The sequence below is a fragment of the Colossoma macropomum genome, unplaced genomic scaffold, assembly GCF_904425465.1.
Source record: "Colossoma macropomum unplaced genomic scaffold, Colossoma_macropomum, whole genome shotgun sequence".
NCBI classification, from domain to species: domain Eukaryota; kingdom Metazoa; phylum Chordata; class Actinopteri; order Characiformes; family Serrasalmidae; genus Colossoma; species Colossoma macropomum.
In genome coordinates this window covers 22392359-22413086 of record NW_023494793.1, presented here as the reverse complement: position 1 = coordinate 22413086, position 20728 = coordinate 22392359, and the positions used below count along the sequence as shown (strand labels likewise).

Genomic DNA, 20728 nt, shown 5'->3' with positions numbered 1-20728 from the left:
CGCAGTGGGAGAGCGGCCGGCGCAGGGCTGGGCGCTGTTAGCTGCTAAGCTAAAGCTAAGCGGCCGAGACAAGGAAGCGGAGTTTCCGCCTGTGGAGGAGCTGAAAGGGAGAGGAGTGCTGACACCGCGAAGCCCTGAGGAGAGCAAAGAGAAAAAGCAAGCGAGCCAGTCGCCGGCTTTTGGAAAAGACTGGGGCCCGTCGGACGAAGCAGCCTCCTCTTGTTACCGGGCGGGCGGGCCGTCTGGCAGCTTCGCGGAGCGAGAGAGGGGTTCGGCGGATGAGCCGGGGAGAAGGAGGCGGGCAGAGCGTTACGCGTAGGAGCGGGGCTTCAGCCAAACCAGCGGCATGGCCAGGGACTACGATTACCTCTTTAAGCTGCTGATCATCGGGGACAGCGGTAAGCGAGGCCGCGGACGCGCCACGGGAAATAGGCCTCAGCTGCGATTTTGCCTTTCAGGGTCGAGTAACAAAATGCAAACGCAGCGAGGCCACCGAGATCCGGGTCCACCTTGACCGAGAAGCCTTTAGGTCGTCATTGCTTTTCCATTTCGTTGCTTTTGCTCAAACAAGCGGCGAGGGTTGAAACTGGGTTGGGCATGTCAAACAACCAGGCCGGATGTGTTTGCTGGAGCTACTTTCTGTGAATAATACGCTTATATACGGTTTGTTGCCAGCAGTATTTCATTCTCTGTACAATAATTTAAATGTTTTCTCTCGGAATTTTTACGTATGTTCGTCTAAATAGCAACACAGAACACACAGAGGATTCGCCTCTACCTTAAAACATCAGTAGCGGTCAAAACAAACACAACAGCTAACTTAGTAGCTATACATATTGCTCCAGGACGTCTATTTTTTTTTCTTTGCTTCTTGAGTGAAATGAGCCTCTGGTGCATATGTGAACAGAAAGAAAACTATATAGTTGGTATTGTTAGTACAGATAGAGAAAGAAGTTGCTCTGTTAGTCTTATATCGACAAGAACAGAAACTGAAACCTGGGTATAACGATGTTCTTCCTAAAAGGCTTTCAGCGGCTTTGACTTCTAAAAGTCCATCTTAAATGCAGTACGAATGTTTTACGGTTTTGCTGGGCACTGCGTGCTTTATATGAGGTGTTGGTGGAGTTTGTACAGACAGGTTTCACGCTGGCTGTGTGTGTGTGTGTGTACGTACGAGGTGTGTTTACAGCAGGAAAGAGTCAGACCTCCTTAGTTTTAATTATTATTTATTTATTTTGCATGGTATTGAAACACTAAAGTCAGCATATACTTTTATGTGCTGTGTCTCTTTCCCAGTTTGCCCTTTAGTGCCCTCTTAATGCAGGCATAAGCCTATATGTCAACAGCACACTTAAAACCACCACTTAAAGGGAGAATTCCACAAGTTCTTCTAAAATTAGTGTAGTTTAATCGTTGAGAAGTAAGCACAGTCATTTGGACTTATTTGGAGTGAAATGGTAATTGTAGAGAAACTCAGATTTCCTTGTAGTGGTGGTGATTGGCATGTGGGTCACAATATCTACAAAACAAATGTAGTAATTGTATTTACTATCCAAAATGACCAGCGAACCTACACATGCCTTCTGAGTTTTTATATGTAATGGTGATAATGGGAAGTTTTGTTTGGGTACTGTTTTACCTTAGAATGCCTCGCATGTACCCCTCTACCATGAATTAATTTAAAAATATGTTTCAGGCCAAAATCTTATCTCAATACTATCATAATGTCTCAGGTATCAATCTATTTGTGACCATTTCATGTAATAGCTTTCTGTGAGGGCACATTTAAAGGCATTAAACGCTACTGCCGACTACCGCTACTGTTTAGCGCCACCACTGTGAATAATTTACACTTTGTAAGTTTCTCTAGAATGACATGGTTCACACTGAACCGCTTGGAACGACTTTGCTTACGTCTTAAAGATTGAATTGGACAGACATTTTGAAAAATCCCCTTCAAGAATGTGTAATTGAACAATGCAGATATCTTCAATGTCTTCTTCTGTGTAGATGTTAACCTTTGTCATTGAGCATGTGGTTTTTGTGGTTGGAGACTCATGCAGCTTTGTATAGCTGCTCTCTTTGAAGTGTGACTTAAGCTCATTCCCGTGAAGTTAAAGCGCTGAATGGCTGATCTTAGGCTGGGTTAGATATGATGACACATTATATTCTTTTGAGATTCAATGAATATGCAGCTATAAGGCTTATACAGCCCTAAACAGTGGGCCTGTGGCACTGTGGCTCTTCATACATCACTTCTGGCACTAGCCCATCCGCAGGCTGCGTCCACAATAGCAGGGAGCCGCCCTCTGCACACCCTCCTGTGGTAATACACAGGCCTCAGTGTTCCCAAACTGCCACATGCCCACTATGGCCCATTATTTAGGCCAAAGATGAGATCCATTCTAATGAAAGTGCTCTAATGATGTGGTTCTATGGTATAGAATCAAGAGTTGGCTTGGTCCCACTGAAAATGGGGACTCTGTGTTGGCGCTCAGTCCTTGCCACAGTTTTAGTCCTTCACGGTCATTAATACCTGCATCTTGATTGTGTGACTACAGCTGTGATATGTTACAATTATTAGGATAAGTTACAATGCACTACACTTTCCTGCTTACATTGCAGGTATTGGCTGTATTTGTAGTTCTTAACACTGGCCAACTTCATTTTTCATAAAGAAAAAGATTTAAACCAGCTGTAGAGAGCCTGTAAACAACAATCAGCACTGCTACAGCAGGCATAGACAAGGAGTCTTGTGGCCAAAATTATAGCTTGTTTATTGTGTTGTTGTTGCTGTCCAAAAAAGTATATCTATTTTTGTTATTTTAAAATTTTCTACATAATCTGAACCAGCTACTTCAGGATTACCTGGAATAAAATCTCTTTACATTAACTTACATTAAAAGGTAAGAATGTTTTTGCCTTCTCTTCTAAAGTTGCTATTTTGGAGATACTTGTTTTTCTTTGGACAGCAAAGATATGTATAGTATTTACGATCGGCAGGTATGCTTCAGTCCCAAAATCAGTCAGGTGTTGCTTTGAAAAGTGTTCAATAAAACTCAACATTTTTTATAAGCCCATTTGCCATCATGTTGGTTTTGTCATTAATTGTGGATATTTGTGAATGTGTGGAAATCCAACTGGTCTGGTGGTTTGTTAAAAGAAAAATAAAAACGCACCAGGGACACAGGCTCTGCATTTTTGATGACGCACATTACGGATATTTATGAGCATGTCATTAATATATTCAGTAATTAATGAGTACTGATGAACTACATGTTTAATTACAAAGAGAGCATAATTAGCCCTGTTTTAATTGGATTTGAATTAAATGCAGTATAGAATGTGAAATGTTAAATGATAATCATATTCATAGTTTTTGAAAGGAGTTTTTAAATGGAGCATATTTTGTTGAAGCGCTTTCACTTAAACAGAAGAAATACACAGCTAGCAACATCACACAGTGTGATTGTTTTGCTAGTAGAAGTTTTGGTTACAATTTGTTTCCAAACCTCAGAATAGCTAAATATCATGATGTGTGTCATAAAGATGTCTTCAGGTTTTGTGTTCCATACTACCCGCCGCTGGTTGCTGTATCGGCTACTCTTAGCCTGAGTCTGTGAAGTTGTGTATTGTTGGAGTTTTGAGTGTTAGTCTGCAGGTCCATACAAGTAGACTGGTCTACATCAGTCATTTTAAGTATTTTCTCTTAGTAACACTTGAAGTTGGCTCAGAGGACACCACATAAGCCAATTGTTGATAGGAATTCCCCTGAGCGTGTTTTGTACTTGCTGTGTTCTGTTTGCAGTGATCTTTAGCAGGGCTGTCTCAAAGTAGAGAGTGGAGTGAGTTATCTCTCGAGCTAAGAGCGTCAGTTGTCAGTGGAGATGTTGTACCTCTGTTCTTCCGCTCTTGAGTGCTTGCCTTGCATGTCTGTTGGTCCTGACACGGTCCGGAGAGAGTGCCCCGACAAGGATTTGTTTTCACTCCGGTGCCCTTCATTCGAGACTTAGCCGGAGCTGTGTGTCTGCATCGCATTACACTTGTCTAACAACTTGCCAGGCTCTTTGGCTCACTGCCAGCCCTAGGACAGCTGTTCAAGTCTCCCAAATCTTTTCCCATCTCCTTTAGTAGGGACCTGAGTGATAGTAATGGATGAGACCTTTTTAAATGGCTAAAACAGGTCTGAATTTTAATGTGTAAATTAGGATGCAGAATCAAATCAGTGTCTGACAGATATTTCATACCGGTATTTGATGACCTATTTACTGCACTCTAGAAGAGGAAAAGGTTTAGGCAGCACCTGGCTACTGTGCTTAAAATATCTGCTTTTCATTCATTTTTTTCTGCATTGGTAACCCTCTACACATTTCTCTATGGCGCTGGTCCAGGTGGATTTAGTCCGAGTTTCTACATTTTATAAATGTTTCTGTAGATATCGGTAAGGGCATCAGCAGATATGTACCTAACAAATATTGGCATCAGCACGCAGTTATCCTATCAGCGCATCTCTAAACTCAACCATTCAATGAGTAAATATACAGTTGTTTGCAAACGTTTGGGCGCTCCGGTCACTTCACATGTGAAAATGAACATAAGTTAACACGTCCTTTACAGAGAACAAACTGCTGCACATTTTAACACACTCTTACTTATTTGATGTCGAGTTCCCTCGTTTGCTGTGGTCCGTCGGACGAATTAAAGAAAAACCTTGTTTGGTGTGGAGCAGTTCCTTTTGTTTGGTCCATTTGGACAGGTGTGACCACTCCACCTGTATTAAGGCGTGCACAGAGTGAACCCTGGTTTAGTTCACTGCCAGGAATACATTTTTAGGGCCTGCATCAAACAAGGGAATTCAGCATCAGAGCAATGATTTTTCTGTTGTTCTAGCTCGTCAGCACCACACGGTCTGCATAATCTGCCTGTTTTAACATTTGACTCAACACAAATGTTTTATGGCATTATAATATGGATATATTGCTAATTATCTATCAAATAGTATTGCTAAAACTGAAAAGGATGGTGATGGTACGTCAGTATTACACTACGCTGGTATTGACAATGTATCCTGAAGATATTCTTCTAGTGCACACTATGCTTCTGGAACTAAGGGTGCTTTTACACCTGCCTTGTTTGGTGCGGACTGATCCAAATGTTGTTTTGTTTTTTTTTTTTGTTTTGGTTTTTTTTTATTCGGTTCAGTTTGATAGGTGTGAACACTCCTCCTGTAATAGGGTGCACGCTAAACAAATGAATTGTGGTCCACCAAACAATGTAGGACTCCCTTCCAAGTAAATACTGCCTCATTTTGCTGCTGGTATGAATACAGAGCTTGTTTTCCTCTTCTTCTAGCAGCACTGTACTCTCTCTATAATCTGTCTGTTCAGGCATCTCAGTCTTTACAAACACTCGTATCGTTCTTGCAGCATGAGCTGCTGCTAATAATGGCATCAGTGATAAAATAATAGCAAAGCAATGCATTTAATTTTGGCACATGGAGTACATGTGAGGGATAGATCTGCTTGTATCCATGACAAATTTCAGACCGACCAGTGAACAGTTTTATTTGCTGTACTTTTGCCGCTGCAGTGTGAAACCGACTGAACCAAATGCAAAAGATACACAAAAACTCAAACTCTAGTTTGTTATCTGTTAATGTGTTTGTTTTTAAGTCCTGACTCTTATTTTTCCCTTGGCATAGGTGTGGGGAAGAGCAGTCTTCTTCTGCGTTTTGCAGACAACACATTTTCAGGTAAGCTGTTAAGCTGTTTTAGCTTGATTCAGAGGGCTGTAGAGTATTCCTGACCTCAAATGTGCAAATGGTGGTTGTGCATAATGGTGCATATTTCTGGTGTTGGAATGAAAGCTAGTATCTCCAAAAATGTGACTTCACAAGAGGAGCAAAAATTGTTTTTAACTTTTAATGTATCAAGATTTTATTAAAAGTCAATTTGGAACATCTGCATTGGTTCGTTCATTATAAAATTTTGACACAATGTTACTGGAAGCTAGCAACAACAAAAATGGAGATATGAGGTTTTGTACCAACACTAAAGCTGATTCAGACTGTGTTTTTATTATTGTTTGTAAATTCACTTCCAAAATGCTTACATCACGAAAAAAAGAATTTTGTGGCCTTGTAACATATTTGTGTATGTTGTGTTACAGGTAGCTATATTACCACTATAGGGGTCGACTTCAAGATCCGAACAGTAGAAATCAACGGAGAGAAGGTGAAGTTACAGATCTGGGATACAGCAGGGCAGGAGCGCTTCCGAACCATCACCTCTACGTGAGTAAAGACTGTCTTTATAATATAAGCTGTACAGAGCTGTAACTTAAAAGCCTAAGTGATCTACAGCTACTCCCTGCTGTAGGTTACACTTAGTGTACTCCAACAAGGTGAAGGACATAATTATAAGGATTAGATTGCTTATCTGAAAATAGTTGTTGCCATAGAGCAAAATGAATTTTAGCATAAGACTTTGAACTATTGCCCTCATGAAGTGAACCAGATGAGCTAAGCTGCGTTTGGCCCCCATGGGAAGCACAATAAATATGTACTGTTAACAGGGGGAAGGACATAATTATAAGGATTAGATTGCTTGTCTGGAAATAATTGTTTCCAAAAAAACAAAATGTAGTTTTAGTATAAGACGTTGAACCAAAAGGAACGTTAAGCTAAGCTAAATTTAACCCCTTTTGGAAAAAATACATAAGCATACTATTATTATCAAAGTTTTTTATTTGACAAAGTAGTTGTAATCAAATTTGGTGAGGCTGCATGAGTCATCTGCTCTGCTGGAATGACAGCTGCCGCTGTGTGGGCAGTCGATGATACGCTTCCTGTCCAAATTGTGAAGTCACTAGCTGGACCTTAAATCCAAACAGATGAACAAAATGATTAGATTATAACATGATTTTTTAGTTAGTTGAGGTGCCTGTGTTCTTGGTGATCTGTATTAGGCTATAAGACTGTTACATGAGTGAACTAAATGAAATGATGAACATTATAATACTGTTACTCTCACGTATGCAAGAATAATAGTTGATGCAGAATTATCACCCTATTTGTAATTGTTTTTACATTGATCAGCAGAAATAAACTCTTAATATCAAAATGAAAACATATTTCTAATACATATTAAAGCTTGCAAGGTGGTGAAAACTTTTTATAGACACTGTAGTTGTGACATGGCTAAATCAGAGTCATTTATGTATTTAGCAGACTTATTTAGTATCTTGCCCCAAGACTCATATTGGCATAAGAGGGACCTTCCTGCCTGGATGGGGAACTGAGCCTTCAGTCTTATGTGTGTGGGACAAAGGTGTTATCCGCAGTGCTGTTTATATGAATGACTTTGATAGGAACTAAAATGACGAGCAGTAGTCACTACACATTGGGCGTAATTTCCGTGAGAGATGAGAGATGGCACGATTCCACTTTTTCAGTACTGATACTAACCCTTAAAAATCAGCCTCTATTTCAGTATTTGTATGAAGGCTGTTGACCATGACATTGCTTAAGGCCACTTGGGGTCCTATTTAAAAGGTGCGATATCCTGTCCTTCTTTTGAGGGCTTCTTTTATGGTGCAATACCCTGCCCTGTAAGAATGACAGTTTTTTTGTTTTTGGTTGTGCCACATGACATTTGAGGTAATCTGAATTACAAAAGTTTTTCAGTGAGTTATGTACTTTTGAAGCTGCCCTAGCTTTCAGATGTTCTGATTTTAAATGTTTCAAGCAAACATCGTACCAAACAGTTTTATTTAGAATTTAATATGACATAGTTCATTTAATCTATGTATATAGTTGGACGGTAATTTTAGATTATGATAATTTTAGATTTTGGGATGCACAGATGCCCAAAGTTAATTTTACTTTTAGGCACTGAAAATGTATTCATATAAAGTTGTAGAATAATGTGAGATGTATTTTTAACTTTATTTAATTGAAAAAATAATGTGTTTGGAAACAATGTTTCATGTGACCCACATGCTAATTCAGCTTTAAGGCAGTTATACAGAAGCTGATAATTAACAAATTTCTTTCCAAAGTCAGACTCCTTAAGCTGTGTGTGTGTGTGGTGTTGTGGACATCCTGTGGGAGTAGGTTGCGCTGGGCTTTCAGCACAGCTCGGTTGCTTGCTAATTGAGTGCTGTAGGGACGCTTTTGAAGATTCTCGTTAGTGCTGCGCTGCTTCTGCCACTCTATTAGAGCTCAGCTGAAGACCTTTTATTGATAGCAGATCCATGCCGGCACAAGGGTTTTCCCAACACGTCTCTAAATGTAAGCTGAAAGCCTGGATTTTTTTTAGCTTATTGAAGATTCATAGTGTTGATAGTAATAGTCTGGTTGATGATTATGCACTAATGATGTCATTGGTTCTGTACATGGCTTTAGTAAATCTGTCTAAAGTCCAGTTTGAAGCAAGTGGGTGTGATGAGGGTGTGGGCATTGCAGTGGTGTTGGCTCATTAGAGTGTAAAGAGCTTATTTGTGTGCTTGTGTGTGTGTATATATATATATATTTGTGTATATATATATATATATATATATATATATATATATATATATATATATATATATATTATATATATATATATATATATATATATATGTGTGTGAGTGTGTGTGAGAGAAGTAAAGTGCGAGTGTGCTTCCTTTGATTTTTATGTCAGAACTGTGACAGGCTTGGGCAGCTCCATAAAACACAACAATCAAAGAGCTCTTTGTGTGTGTGTGTGTGTGTGTGTGTGGTGTTTTAAAGCCTGAGGCTATGCCTCTGTTCACTGTTGTAGAGCTGAAGTTGCAACATCGTTGGCCCTTGGTGCTCCTCTTGCTGGACATTGTAAGAATAGCCTGGTTATGTTCTCTCTTTCTCTCCTTGTCCAGGTATTACAGAGGGACCCATGGGGTCATAGTAGTATATGATGTCACCAGTGCAGAATCTTTCGTCAACGTCAAACGATGGCTGCATGAAATTAATCAGAACTGTGATGACGTATGTCGAATATTAGGTAAGGTCCCCTCTGTATCATTAAACAGCGAGTAAAACGAGGACAACTAAGAGTGGTTTATGGACACCTTCACTTTTCTTGTTATCACTTTTGATGTACTTATGAAAGGTATAATTGAACATATTTATAATGGTCTCAGTTAGGGGTATAAAACCACCTTTATAAGAGTATGGAGGTGGCAGTTCTATTGCTATGAGTTTGGAGTATTACATCCAAAATAAAAAAAAAAAATTAAAATGTGAAAATACCTTCAAAAATGTTCATTGTTTAAATTCCACTGTATTTAAATCATTTGTATACAAAGGTTTGAATACCCTCTGTCAAATTACACCTTAAACTTAAATGTGACATTTTTCTGCAGCTTTTTAAGTGCACACTTTTCTGTTTACATTCTGAGTTGAATATATTAGAAAAAATAAATAAAAAAATGTATGTTTTGCACAGACCAGTTTTATTTTATGTTAAAATCAGCAGATAAACAGCAGTTGTGCATTAAAATGTGTAGAAATGTGTATTCTGTGGATAATGTGTACTAATTTTCACTTACAAAATCAACAAAACATGTTATTTGACCATTCAACTGTATATTTGTGATTGGGTTCAGTGTATTTCTAAAAACTATTCTGAACTGTGCTACAATAATCCAATCCAGTTGTATGGATGTGTGAAATTTGAGATTCGGTAATGCTTCCTAAAGAATCCTAAAACAATTGAAGTGCTGCAAGATCAGACTTGCACCTCAAGTCTGAGTCTTGCTGTCTGAAACACTGTACCTCACGCCACCCTTGACATGATTTCTTTGTCCTATGTCCTCCTCCTTTTAGTGGGTAATAAGAATGATGACCCAAACTCTAAAGTAGTGGAGACAAACGATGCCCAGAAGTTTGCAGAGCAGATGGGCATCCGCCTGTTCGAGACGAGTGCGAAAGAGAACATAAACGTGGAGGAGGTGAGTGCTGCAGCTTCGGGGAATGTGACACGTTTTAGAACCCTATAAAATTGCTGACAGGGTGCAGCATTAAAATGTGTCCAGGGAGAAGAACAAAGGTCCAGAGTTGATGGATGGGACCCTTAAGTTGTTACTGGTGTCAGAGAATGTAGTCAGCACTGAGTATCAACTGATTTTCTGTTCTACTTTGGATAAGTATGTTTGAGAAACAGTAGTGTGGAACACTTAAATAAGGACAGAGGACAGTTTGTGAGCTTTGAAAATGAGCAGTGATTTTGTTTATTTTTTTGGTTTCTTTTCATTCCCAGCTCATTTCAGTGTTGTGACCAGCAACTTGACCATATAATCAGCAAAATATGAAAATATTACCTGTTTTACGTAGTATTCACACAGTGTCTTGTATGGGGAAAGAGCAAAATGGGGTAGGGACTATAGGGGTGCACTGATGGAATTGAATTGGAGGCCGATGCCCATATCCAATATTTTCCATGTACATGTATGCTGTTACCAAGGCTGGTATATAAACGTTTATAAAATGTATATAATGTTTATTTTAAAAAATGTATATGTAAATGTTTATGTAATGTATAAAATGTGAGATTGGGACTAAATCTACCTGTATTACTGTTAAGAAGAAATGTAACGTTAATTAAAAAAATGCAGATGTTTAGGCGCCGTTGCCCAGCATCGCATAAAACGTTCTGCTGTTCTGGAAAAGCATCAGCTTCATCAAGGATCAGGTTTGAAATCTGAATATCTGTCAGAAACATCTGCCCCACCCTACTAATAAGGTTTAAGTACTTTATATAATAATATGCACAGTATGTTAATGATGATTATATCAGGTGCAAGTGCAGGATATGCATCTTTTTATAGTTACAGGTAAAAGTAGTAGTATGTTCAGTGCATTGTTTGTTCGTTAGGTCATGGTGAAGGTCTCCGTGCTCTGTCAGGGTGCTCAACTATAGCCCTAACTGCACATAGTCCTGTGTGAGCACCATTATGTAGTTAATGATTTCTTTAGTAAATATGCGTTAGTATGCACCTTAAAATATGACCTTCAGAACATATCTTTGACATTTAAAACTTCTTTAAAGAATCATGATATCGTGATACATATATATGCGCCTAAACGTTGTGCTCTGTGCGTGTTTTCATTTGCTGCAGATGTTTAACTGCATTACGGAGCTGGTGTTACGGGCAAAGAAAGAATCTGTGGCCAAACAGCAACAGCAGCAACAGAACGACGTGGTCAAGCTCAGCAAGAACAGCAAACGAAAGAAAAAGTGTTGCTAGTGGATCTTATCTTAGACGACGGCAGCCTTCACTGCAAAATCCATACAGAAAAGGACTACGATCAACTAAATTAAGACCACAGAAAGAGTAATAAAGAAACAGTAATGATGAAATGGAAAGATGTCCCTTTTGGATGAATACAAATCATAAAGACTTTTTAAAGAGAAATGTACAGATTTTATTAGAATTAAGGAGTTTTATGTGGAATTCAACAGATGTGGTATTTAATAAAAGATCCTCCTTCTTTCTCGAAGGACCTGCAAGCTGACATGGCCACCACAATGTGCAGATTTATATATGCATTAAGAGTTGCTCTTACAGCGACGTCTGTTTTCTTGCTTTTTGTTGTCCCCGTCTTGGGAGTGTCTTTTTTTTTCTTCTTCTTCTTTTTGGTTTGATGGGATAGATTTTTTATTTTTTTTTCTAGAATGGAGGCTTTTTTTCTGGTCCTACAGGATAATGGACATTTTTGCAACTTCAGATCTTCAACGCCAGCAGCTCATGAGATGATTCAATTTTAAGGAAAAACAAATCAGTTCACAGTAATTGCTATTTGGTATTGATCAACGGATTCACTGAACAGAACTCATGAGTTTTGGGGTTTTTCTTTTGCCAAGCTGTCCCTTTCTTCTCCTGGGTTCATTTATAGAACATCTACCAGCCCTCCTGCTGACATTTCACAAAAGTCTTACCATGCTTCAGGCCTCTTTTTGCATTTGCAGAAACACAGCAGAAGGAAAACGGTGATACTGCCATGATCCTAAATGGGAGCAAAGTGGAACAGCACTCTCCTGCATCGTTGCCATAGAAGCCCCCCTCCCCCTCCCTTATCAACAGTTGCCATGGTAATGCCGAATTGGACTTGTGAGATTTGTGTATGGACTGGGTCTGGATCTCCAGGGTCATGAGCATCTATATCATCTGGCACTGCTCAGTGTTCCGGCTCATGCTGGTCTTTTTGTACAGGTGCTGTACTCCTGTTATTGCATCATAATCTTATGTTGTTACACAAGCCCTTATCAAGCAGTGTCCCCATAGACCCAAATATTCTGTAAAGACTGATTGTTATTGATGTAAAAGATAAAGGAGGGGGATTGATAACAGTATTGATGGTGTTTACACACAATTGCACATGAATAGGTCTCTGATGAGAAGATGGTTTTCATACTTCCCAGGGTGACTGTATGGTCTAAACTGTAAATGTGGAACTATATGCCAAGGGATTTGCCCCAGGGATTCGCATAGGAAGAGTAGTTATTTTGTTTTGATAAAAGACCCAAGTAATGCAGCTCTGTAACCTTAAGTGGGTATTCACAGCTAAATATCTCTGTCCTTTTATCCCATGTCCGAAGTAGGCATCTGCTTTAGATAAATACCTGCACCTGCTCACACTGCTCCGAAGCTTCACTGTGCTAATAGAAGGTTGTTCCTGGGCCCTACAGAAGCTGCACATTATCAAAATCAGTGGGCAATAACACATTTATTTTCCTGGCCATGCAGTGATCCGATTTCAACCAAGTAAAGGAGTCATGGCAACAAGTCTCGCTGACTTTTATTCATTATGTATATGTATATATAAATATATTTGTATTATGTATTTAATATATATTATATACATACTTGCACATATCCATGCAAACGTGCATGTGTTTGTGCTATGGTTGAAACACATTTTGAGCTGTGGTTATGCTGTACACTGGAGTAAAGAGATGTATCATGGATTTCTCCCCCTTATGAATTGAATCAATAATAAATATTTTAAACAGATTAACATTTGACACAATAACATTTGTCTGTGGTCCTTTATTTGTCTGTATGACCAGGAAGAAATATTCTGTATGCTGCTGTTTTTTCAGCTAGTTTGAATAAAATGTATGTTTTGATGAACTGGACTAGAAATTAGTTTGCAATTTGATTGGTGTACATGACATCCACGGGTCGATATAAACCTGGGTTTAGCAGAAGGGAGAATTATTAGCAATTCACTTTTGTGAGCATCACTGAAAGAGAGGAAACCCACACCAGCAGGATCTCACTAATACATGTGTGTTTGTGATTACAAATTTTCATGTATTTGATACGTTTGCTGTTACATAATGCATGTATATGTAGTAAAAGGTTCTTTTACAAGGTCAGTGATTCTAGACCGCGGTCCTGGAGTACCCTGCCCTGCACACTTGACCTTTCTGTCAAGATTTGCAATTGTCTCTGCAGCAATAAGATTGAGAGGCTCTTGCATTTGCTTTTCATTTCATTTTATTATGTCACAGTGCATTCCACATGATGAAACACATTCATTGGATGCTTTTCATAACATGGAAACATGGATATGTAGAAATGGTTAGTTGTATATTATCTATTCATTATTTTCTCAAGTTAATTGAAAAATAAGAATTTTTGATTGTATAAAAACATAACCCTTTTCCTATAGTCTCCATATGTATAAATACTATTTACTATCTGAAAATGTAAAGGATGTAGAAAACATGGCCTATTTACAATATGACATGTCACAAGATCTATGAAATCTACAATACGGCACACACATTCACTTGCCTGCATTCATTGCTAACATTTTATCAGAATTATGTTGAATTTTCATTCTCTTAACTCAAACTTTCTTTATTATTTATTAAGTCCACTTGTGATGAGGAACTTTGTCTGAGATTGTGTATTTACACATAGGCTGCCACATTATTCAAGTACATTGTCCTTCTCTCAATTCTTGATAAAACTGAAAGATGGTGTGAACAATCCTCTTCGAGGCCTGTGTCATGGAAGTATACATTTATAAGCCTGGAGTTTCTCAGATCACTTTGTTTTCAGATAGTTGTGCTCACATTGTATAAGGTCATGATATAGCATAGCAATATAAGGTTAGCATTTTTACAACTAGTTATTTTCCAGTTGAAGCAATTTTTGTACATATGCAGATAGATAGTATAAGTAATAACTTCCAACATTAGTGATCGTGATAAAACTGTGCTGCCAGCCACGATTCATGACAATGACATGCATCTGACAAGGAGCACTGTGATTGCTTCACACATCAATTTCCCAAATGTGTGAATGTCAAAATCTGCATTTCTTGCCTACTATGAGTCACAACCTTACACATGTATGCCCTGGAACTGCTTGGTACTGTCAGTGTTTGTGAAATATTGTAGGCTAGTGAATATCCAGTTATCATGTTCATGACTGCAATGAAACGGTCACATACACACTTGCTAGGTACAAATGTAACTCTGGTTCCACAGGACTGCCAGAGGCAGTACAAAGAATGGCTGAGTCTGAGATCTAAAATGAAACAGTAATGCAGTGGCATGGACACAGCCAGTAATACAAATACCTTGCTTTAACACAAGTCATCCACTAGATGACTGACAACTCTGGTGGTCATCCAAAGCACATAGCACAACAGATGACACATGGAAGTCACATGGAATGGGACCTAGAGTGTAAATGTGTTCTAGAAGAGCATCATGACTTTCTGTCCGTGGGCACATGCAAGACTATCATCTAAATAAGGAAAGTCTGGGGGACACTGCGAGACGTAGATGTAGGTGTCACAGATGCACTAGGGCAGGATCAGCTAGAGCTCCGCAAGGTGTGGTTAGATGCCACAGCTGCTGTAGCTAGGGACTAGAAGTTCTGTCAGGGGGGAGAGCTTTCTCATACAAAGCCCCCCAGCTTTGGAATAGTCTTCCTGTTAATGTTCGGGACTCAGACACAGCCTCAGTCTTTAAGTCTAGGCTAAAAACTTACTTGTATAGACAAGCCTTTGGTAATTAGTTTTCCCTGTCAGTTCTATACCTGCCAGAGTCTCTGCTGCTCTGCTACTTTAATCTGTAATCAGTCACCCATTACAGAACTGACTCTCAGTTCTGTCAGTCACTCATTACAGAACTGACTCTGTGTTTTTTCTTTCTCTTTCCTTTGCCGAGTTGAACAGCTGTTCTTGCCGTGCAAACCTCACCCTCACAATCCCGACCCCACTGATGCTGCTGTTGCATAAACTAATCAAATTAATCATTTGAACTAATCAATCATTTAAACTAACCAAATTAATCAATCACCCATTACAGAACTGACTCTGTGTGTTTTTCCTTTCTTTCTTTCCTTTGCCGAGTTGAACAGCTGCCCATCCTGTGCGTCTGATGCTTCTGCCTTGATCGGGTGCCACTGCTCGCCAGCCCTCTGGACCGGCTTGACCACCATCAAGCTCCATGCTGTACTACGTTGTGCAAACCTCACCCTCACAACCTGACCCCACTGATGCTGATGCTGCCGCCGCTACTGGATGAACTAAACTAATCAAATTAATCATTGCTCCACCTGTTTTCCCTGTTTTTGTACTAACAATGTTTACTATCCGGTGTCGACCAGAGGAGGATGGGTTCCCCTTCTGAGTCTTGGTTCCTCTCAAGGTTTCTTCCTGTTCCTAGGGAGTTTTTCCTTGCCACTGTCGCCACTGGCTTGCTCATGGGGGCTTGGACCCGGATTTCTTCCTGTAGGGCTGATTTCCTTGTAAAGCTGCTTTGTGACAACACCTGTTGTAAAAAGCGCTATATAAATAAACTTTACTTACTACTTACTTACTAGATGTTAGCAACTGTTAGGGCACTAATGTGGTGGAGCAAGTGCAGGACCAGCCAGAGGTCCATGAGGTTTAGATAGAGGTAGCTACTACTGTAGCTAGCTGACATGGTAGTGGTTAAGGAAACACCCCCAAAGCATGCTTTAAGCCCAAGGTGGAAGTAAGAAGACCACTTCAAAAGTATGTCGCAACTGTTTTGAGCATAGATAGAGCAGCAATGCAGAAAATCAGATGAAGTTTAATCTTGCTGAGGTAGTAAGAGAAAAGTCAGTGGACTCTTTGGCCAGTACAGCAGAATGATTACAGTACCACAAGTACAGACTTCATATTGGCCACATTTGATTAATAAATTGATCTACCTTATGTTCCAGCGCAACAGATAAAGATATCTGAGTCTTTGAAAGAATTGTGTGATACTGGGAAGGATGCAACTCTTGGTTCACGCTTGGCAGAAGGAATCCAAGCTTGATCTAGACTTCAGCGTCATGCATGGACTGGGCAGGGCATACCTCAGATGATCTATTGAGGCAGAAACAGCACAGCTTGTGACTATCATCGGCCTCGAATGCAGTATTTTTTAAGCCTGCTCCTGAGGACCCAGTGCAAGCCCATCTAAATATCAAGCACTTCAAGAGGTGGGTCAGGTGTGTTGGGGTGGGGAGTCCTTGAAACTGCAGAGGGCAATGAGCCCCCACAAGCAAGACTGAGAAACACTTATTTGTCATCGGGCACAGTTACCATGGGCTGAGGTAAACATGATGTGAGAAGCCAGTGGTACAAGTGTGTCCAATCATATTCTCAAAGGGCCGGTGTGGCTGCAGGTTTCAATTCCAACAAACCAGAAGGACACATGACAATTTTTTGACTGAGACCAATTGATTAAGCAAGTGGATTCAGATGTGCTCTTGCTTGTTTGGAATAAGAACTTGCAACCACACTGGCCCTTTGCGGATAAGATTGGACACCCCTGCCATTGTAGCCCTGCTAGGTGTAGTTTGCTGTTAAAAGGAAATTTGTAGCAGTTATCTTCTGAGCTACAGTTTGGCAGCTAGGGGAGAGCAGTCAAACCTCAGTAAACATAGTAGCAACTGTTATATCTGCAAGCTAGTGGAGAGCACTAAGCTTAAGGTTTACATGGCAATGTTGGGGCAACTCAGTGCCAAGCAATGACTAGAATCCATTTCACCTAGCATCAATGGAAGCACGTTCAGAGGAATCATGTTCAGTGGAAGCATACTCCAGGAATGCTAGTCTGCCAAAACAAAGCAAATCAGCCAGAGTTAGTGATGCAGACCCATGAGCCAGGTTTCAATTTGCAGGAAACCAGTTTGCAGGTTTCTAGTTAGTGGTCTAAATGATGTTGACTCATGCTAGTCTGAAGAAAGCAGCCGTTGCAGACTGAGCAAGTAGTTGGCCCAGGGGCAGAGACACCGATCTAGGGAAATCATTGGAAGCAACATGAGCTTGCAGCTGGCCATGAGCAAGGGTGTAGTAATGGCAACCCAAGCTAATGACTTCGACCCACTAGCAAGGACGATATGTAGGGGAAACCAGCTGTAATAGCCCGAGCTGAAGTTGGCCGGAGTACTCTGGCATGAGTACTCAGGCATCACTGTTCTCACAACCTGTGAAAAATAAGGTAAGATCTTGAAGCTCTAGCAGGCTATAGAACAGCAATTGAAACTGTCAACCTAAGTCACTATGGAAAGAGAAAAAAAGGTGTCTTCCATGTGAGAGGGGTATTTATAGTACTGGCTGTGTCACATGCAACATCACGTGATATTGATGGTAAAAGGTCTTGATCTGTGTGCAGGTGCACAAGGAGTATCCACTGTGCTTTGCACTGGCCTTGGCAGTCAGTAGGAACTAAATAGAGCTGTTACATATGAGGAAACACACACACACACACACAAACACAGTAAGCTAAAAAGGGAAGTACTTATTTGAATGACTGACGACATTTATGATGAATATATTTGGAAATGGTGCATTTGTGAGAAATGCTCTTGCTTCCCTGAAGACATCACATTCACAGCTGGGTGTTAGCCTCAGTGTGTTCATGCTGAAAAAGGATTCAGGACACAGACTTGTGAGACTTTCAAAAACAGTGTTTAAATGGAAAAACAAAAGACAGTACAAAGTCAAATTAACAGGAGACATTTACAGAACAGTGTGTGATGGACACAAAGGAAGAAACTGAAAAACACGAACAAAACCAGGACTGAGATGCATTTTTCCCCACACAGAACACAACAGGTAACGTGCTAACAGTGGAGGGGTTCAAACTCTGACTATTGTCTGGTTCGGTCCTCTGGAAGCCTGAACATATGATAGCAATTTATTCAGAACTGACACACTCCTATCAGCAACAGCACAAACTAGCCTAAAAGATGGAGAGTCAGCTGCTTGTGTAAAATAGCGAATAGTGAATAAGCGTTAAATCCTGCCAATCATAACTGTCTCAGACAAAAAGGAGTTACCTCAGAAACAAGGAGAATGTTTACACCTTGCATTAACATGTGTTTAATGTCCAGATCATATCTGGATAAACTTTGACCAGATTCCATTTACACATCAACTTATATCCAAGTTTGGCTTGAATGCCTTTATCAGCCCAGAGTGCAAGAAGTTGCTTGGTTTTGAAAAAACTCCAGCTTTGCATATCCTCCATCTTGGGTTTCTTCATTTATTCTCTCATGTGCTAACACTCCACACTCAGCAGATGCATTTCCGCTTAGGTAACTGTATGTGGATATAGAACTAACCTCATTTACACTTGCTGAATATGATCAAGATCCAGCTCTGACCACTTCTAAATGTCGTTTGAGTGATCTGACCTTGATCCAATCACAATGCGTACTGGCTCTGTTTCATGCTGTGAAGTGGAATCTGAATATGATCCGATCACCTAAAACACAAGTTCATGCAAGGTGTAAATACCCTCAAGAATTTAGCAGTTAGCATGATGAGATTGTCTGCTGCTTCCATAAGCTTTTCCACTGCTAACTGTTGAGCTTTTCCATTGCTAGCTGATCAGCTTCTCGGTTATGCTGCGTTCATGACAACAGGAAACATGGACTTTTCAAGCCCGTAGCTTCCCACTTTAAAGCATTCACACAACTTTAGCTGTCTGAGGTCACGTGAAAAAGGGGTGGATTTAGTGATTCTAGGCAAAAGACGGGAATGGTGCCCATTTCTGGACGCACATTTTTACATTAGTTGAGGCTCCTGAGAGATGCAACTGCTCACACTGCAAAAAATTATATCTTAGTCAGTGAATTCATCTTGTATCTAGTTGATATACATACATACATACATCATCTAAACTGCTTATCCTTCTGGGTCGCAGTGGGGTGCTGGAGCCTATCCCAGCTGTCATTGGGCGGAAGGCAGGATACACCCTGGACAGGTCGCCAGTCCATCGCAGGGCACTAGTTGATATATCTAATATTTAATTAACAGTAATTTTATTTTTAAAAATCTCACTATATGGAAGATAATTTGCTTTTAAAAATATGCAAGAAACAAGCTACATTTTTTTGTCAGTGTAGTCACTTTTTCCAGGAAGTAATAAGTAACATACTCTAGTTACATTTTAAGAGAAGTCATTTGTCACTGTCATCTGTAATTTGTAATGGATTTCAGAATAGGTTATTTAACATATTTAGTGTATTTAACTTACACTGTCATGAGGCCCATGTCTCATGGTGGGCTTTTGCCTGGTGCAAAGACTGCCTCTGGGAAAAAATGGATGGTCACAGTAATCTTGCATTTGTTTGGCTGGGCATATGTAAAAAGCTCTTAAAAAGCTTTTAGACCAGAGTTGAAGAGTTGTTTGGTTAGTGCTTCGTTTATTTTAAAAGTGGCTGTAGGCTACGGCAATTCACTGTTCATATAATGCACAGTTTGATTAAAAATCTTGCACAGAATGACCTGCGCTTGCAATTATCCAAATATCAGTCCGTATTTAATATCACATGCAAATAGCCCATCATACACAAAACAAGACGCTTCTACTTTTGCTCTGTGGGCACTGCCATGTTCACATGGTGTTACAGAGCTGCAACTAGAAGTCAGAACTCCTGACAAACTCCAACCTTCTGAGTGGGAATTATAAGTAGGATGACGGTTCAAACGGATTTTTCCATTTTAGAAGTCAGAAACTTGTTGGTCATGAATGCAGCATTAGCTTTTTCACTGTCAACTGGTTAGCTCTTCAGTTAGCTTTTCCATTGCCATCGGCTTTTCAGCAGCTGTAGAATCAGACAGTAAAGCAGAGACTCCACTCCACTCAACCATGACACTCTGAAGTTCTCCTCAGAGCTTCAGTCTGTAAACAACTGCTCACAAATCAGACTTACTCACAGACGCACACATGTAGATTGTTCTAGAAAAAAGTATGATTTTTGTCATTTAAAAGTTATACATTTACAAATAACAAATATATCAATAGTTTTTTTATTATTCCAAACCTATCTGCAAGTATAAAAAGTCACTCTTTGGGTTTCTCCAAACCATCAGTCGCCTCAGTTAAAACGAGAAGACATCTGCATAGCTTTGCTTAAAATGGGCCTGACTTTGCCGAATTGCACAGCCACAAAATAAAATAAAATAAAATAAAATGAAAAAATAAAAAAAGCAGAGGTCACAATTCTATAACACTTTCCAGACAGTTTTTAGGGTTCTGAATCATCCCCATACGTATCAGGGGCATTTCGCTATCCAAAGGAAGCTCAAAACCAAGACCTAAAGTGGCCCTTTTATTCCCATAGGCTGGACTATGGTGTCCCCCCCTAAAGGTTCAGAGATAGGGGCTATGGCAGTAGACCCTTTAAGAGACTTAGTTCAACTGCAGCACTATCATTC

At 39.8% G+C, this 20728-nt stretch overlaps 1 protein-coding gene across 1 annotated transcript; it reads left to right on the top strand.

The window, feature by feature from the left end:
- rab35b (RAB35, member RAS oncogene family b) lies at window positions 1-11281 on the top strand. Its single transcript, XM_036578848.1, has 6 exons — window positions 1-398; window positions 5702-5752; window positions 6169-6292; window positions 8896-9020; window positions 9845-9969; window positions 11137-11281. The coding sequence occupies exons 1-6, from the start codon at window positions 347-349 to the stop codon at window positions 11263-11265; spliced, it is 606 nt and encodes a 201-aa protein (XP_036434741.1). The 5' UTR covers window positions 1-346; the 3' UTR covers window positions 11266-11281.
- The last annotated feature ends 9447 nt before the right edge of the window (window positions 11282-20728 follow it).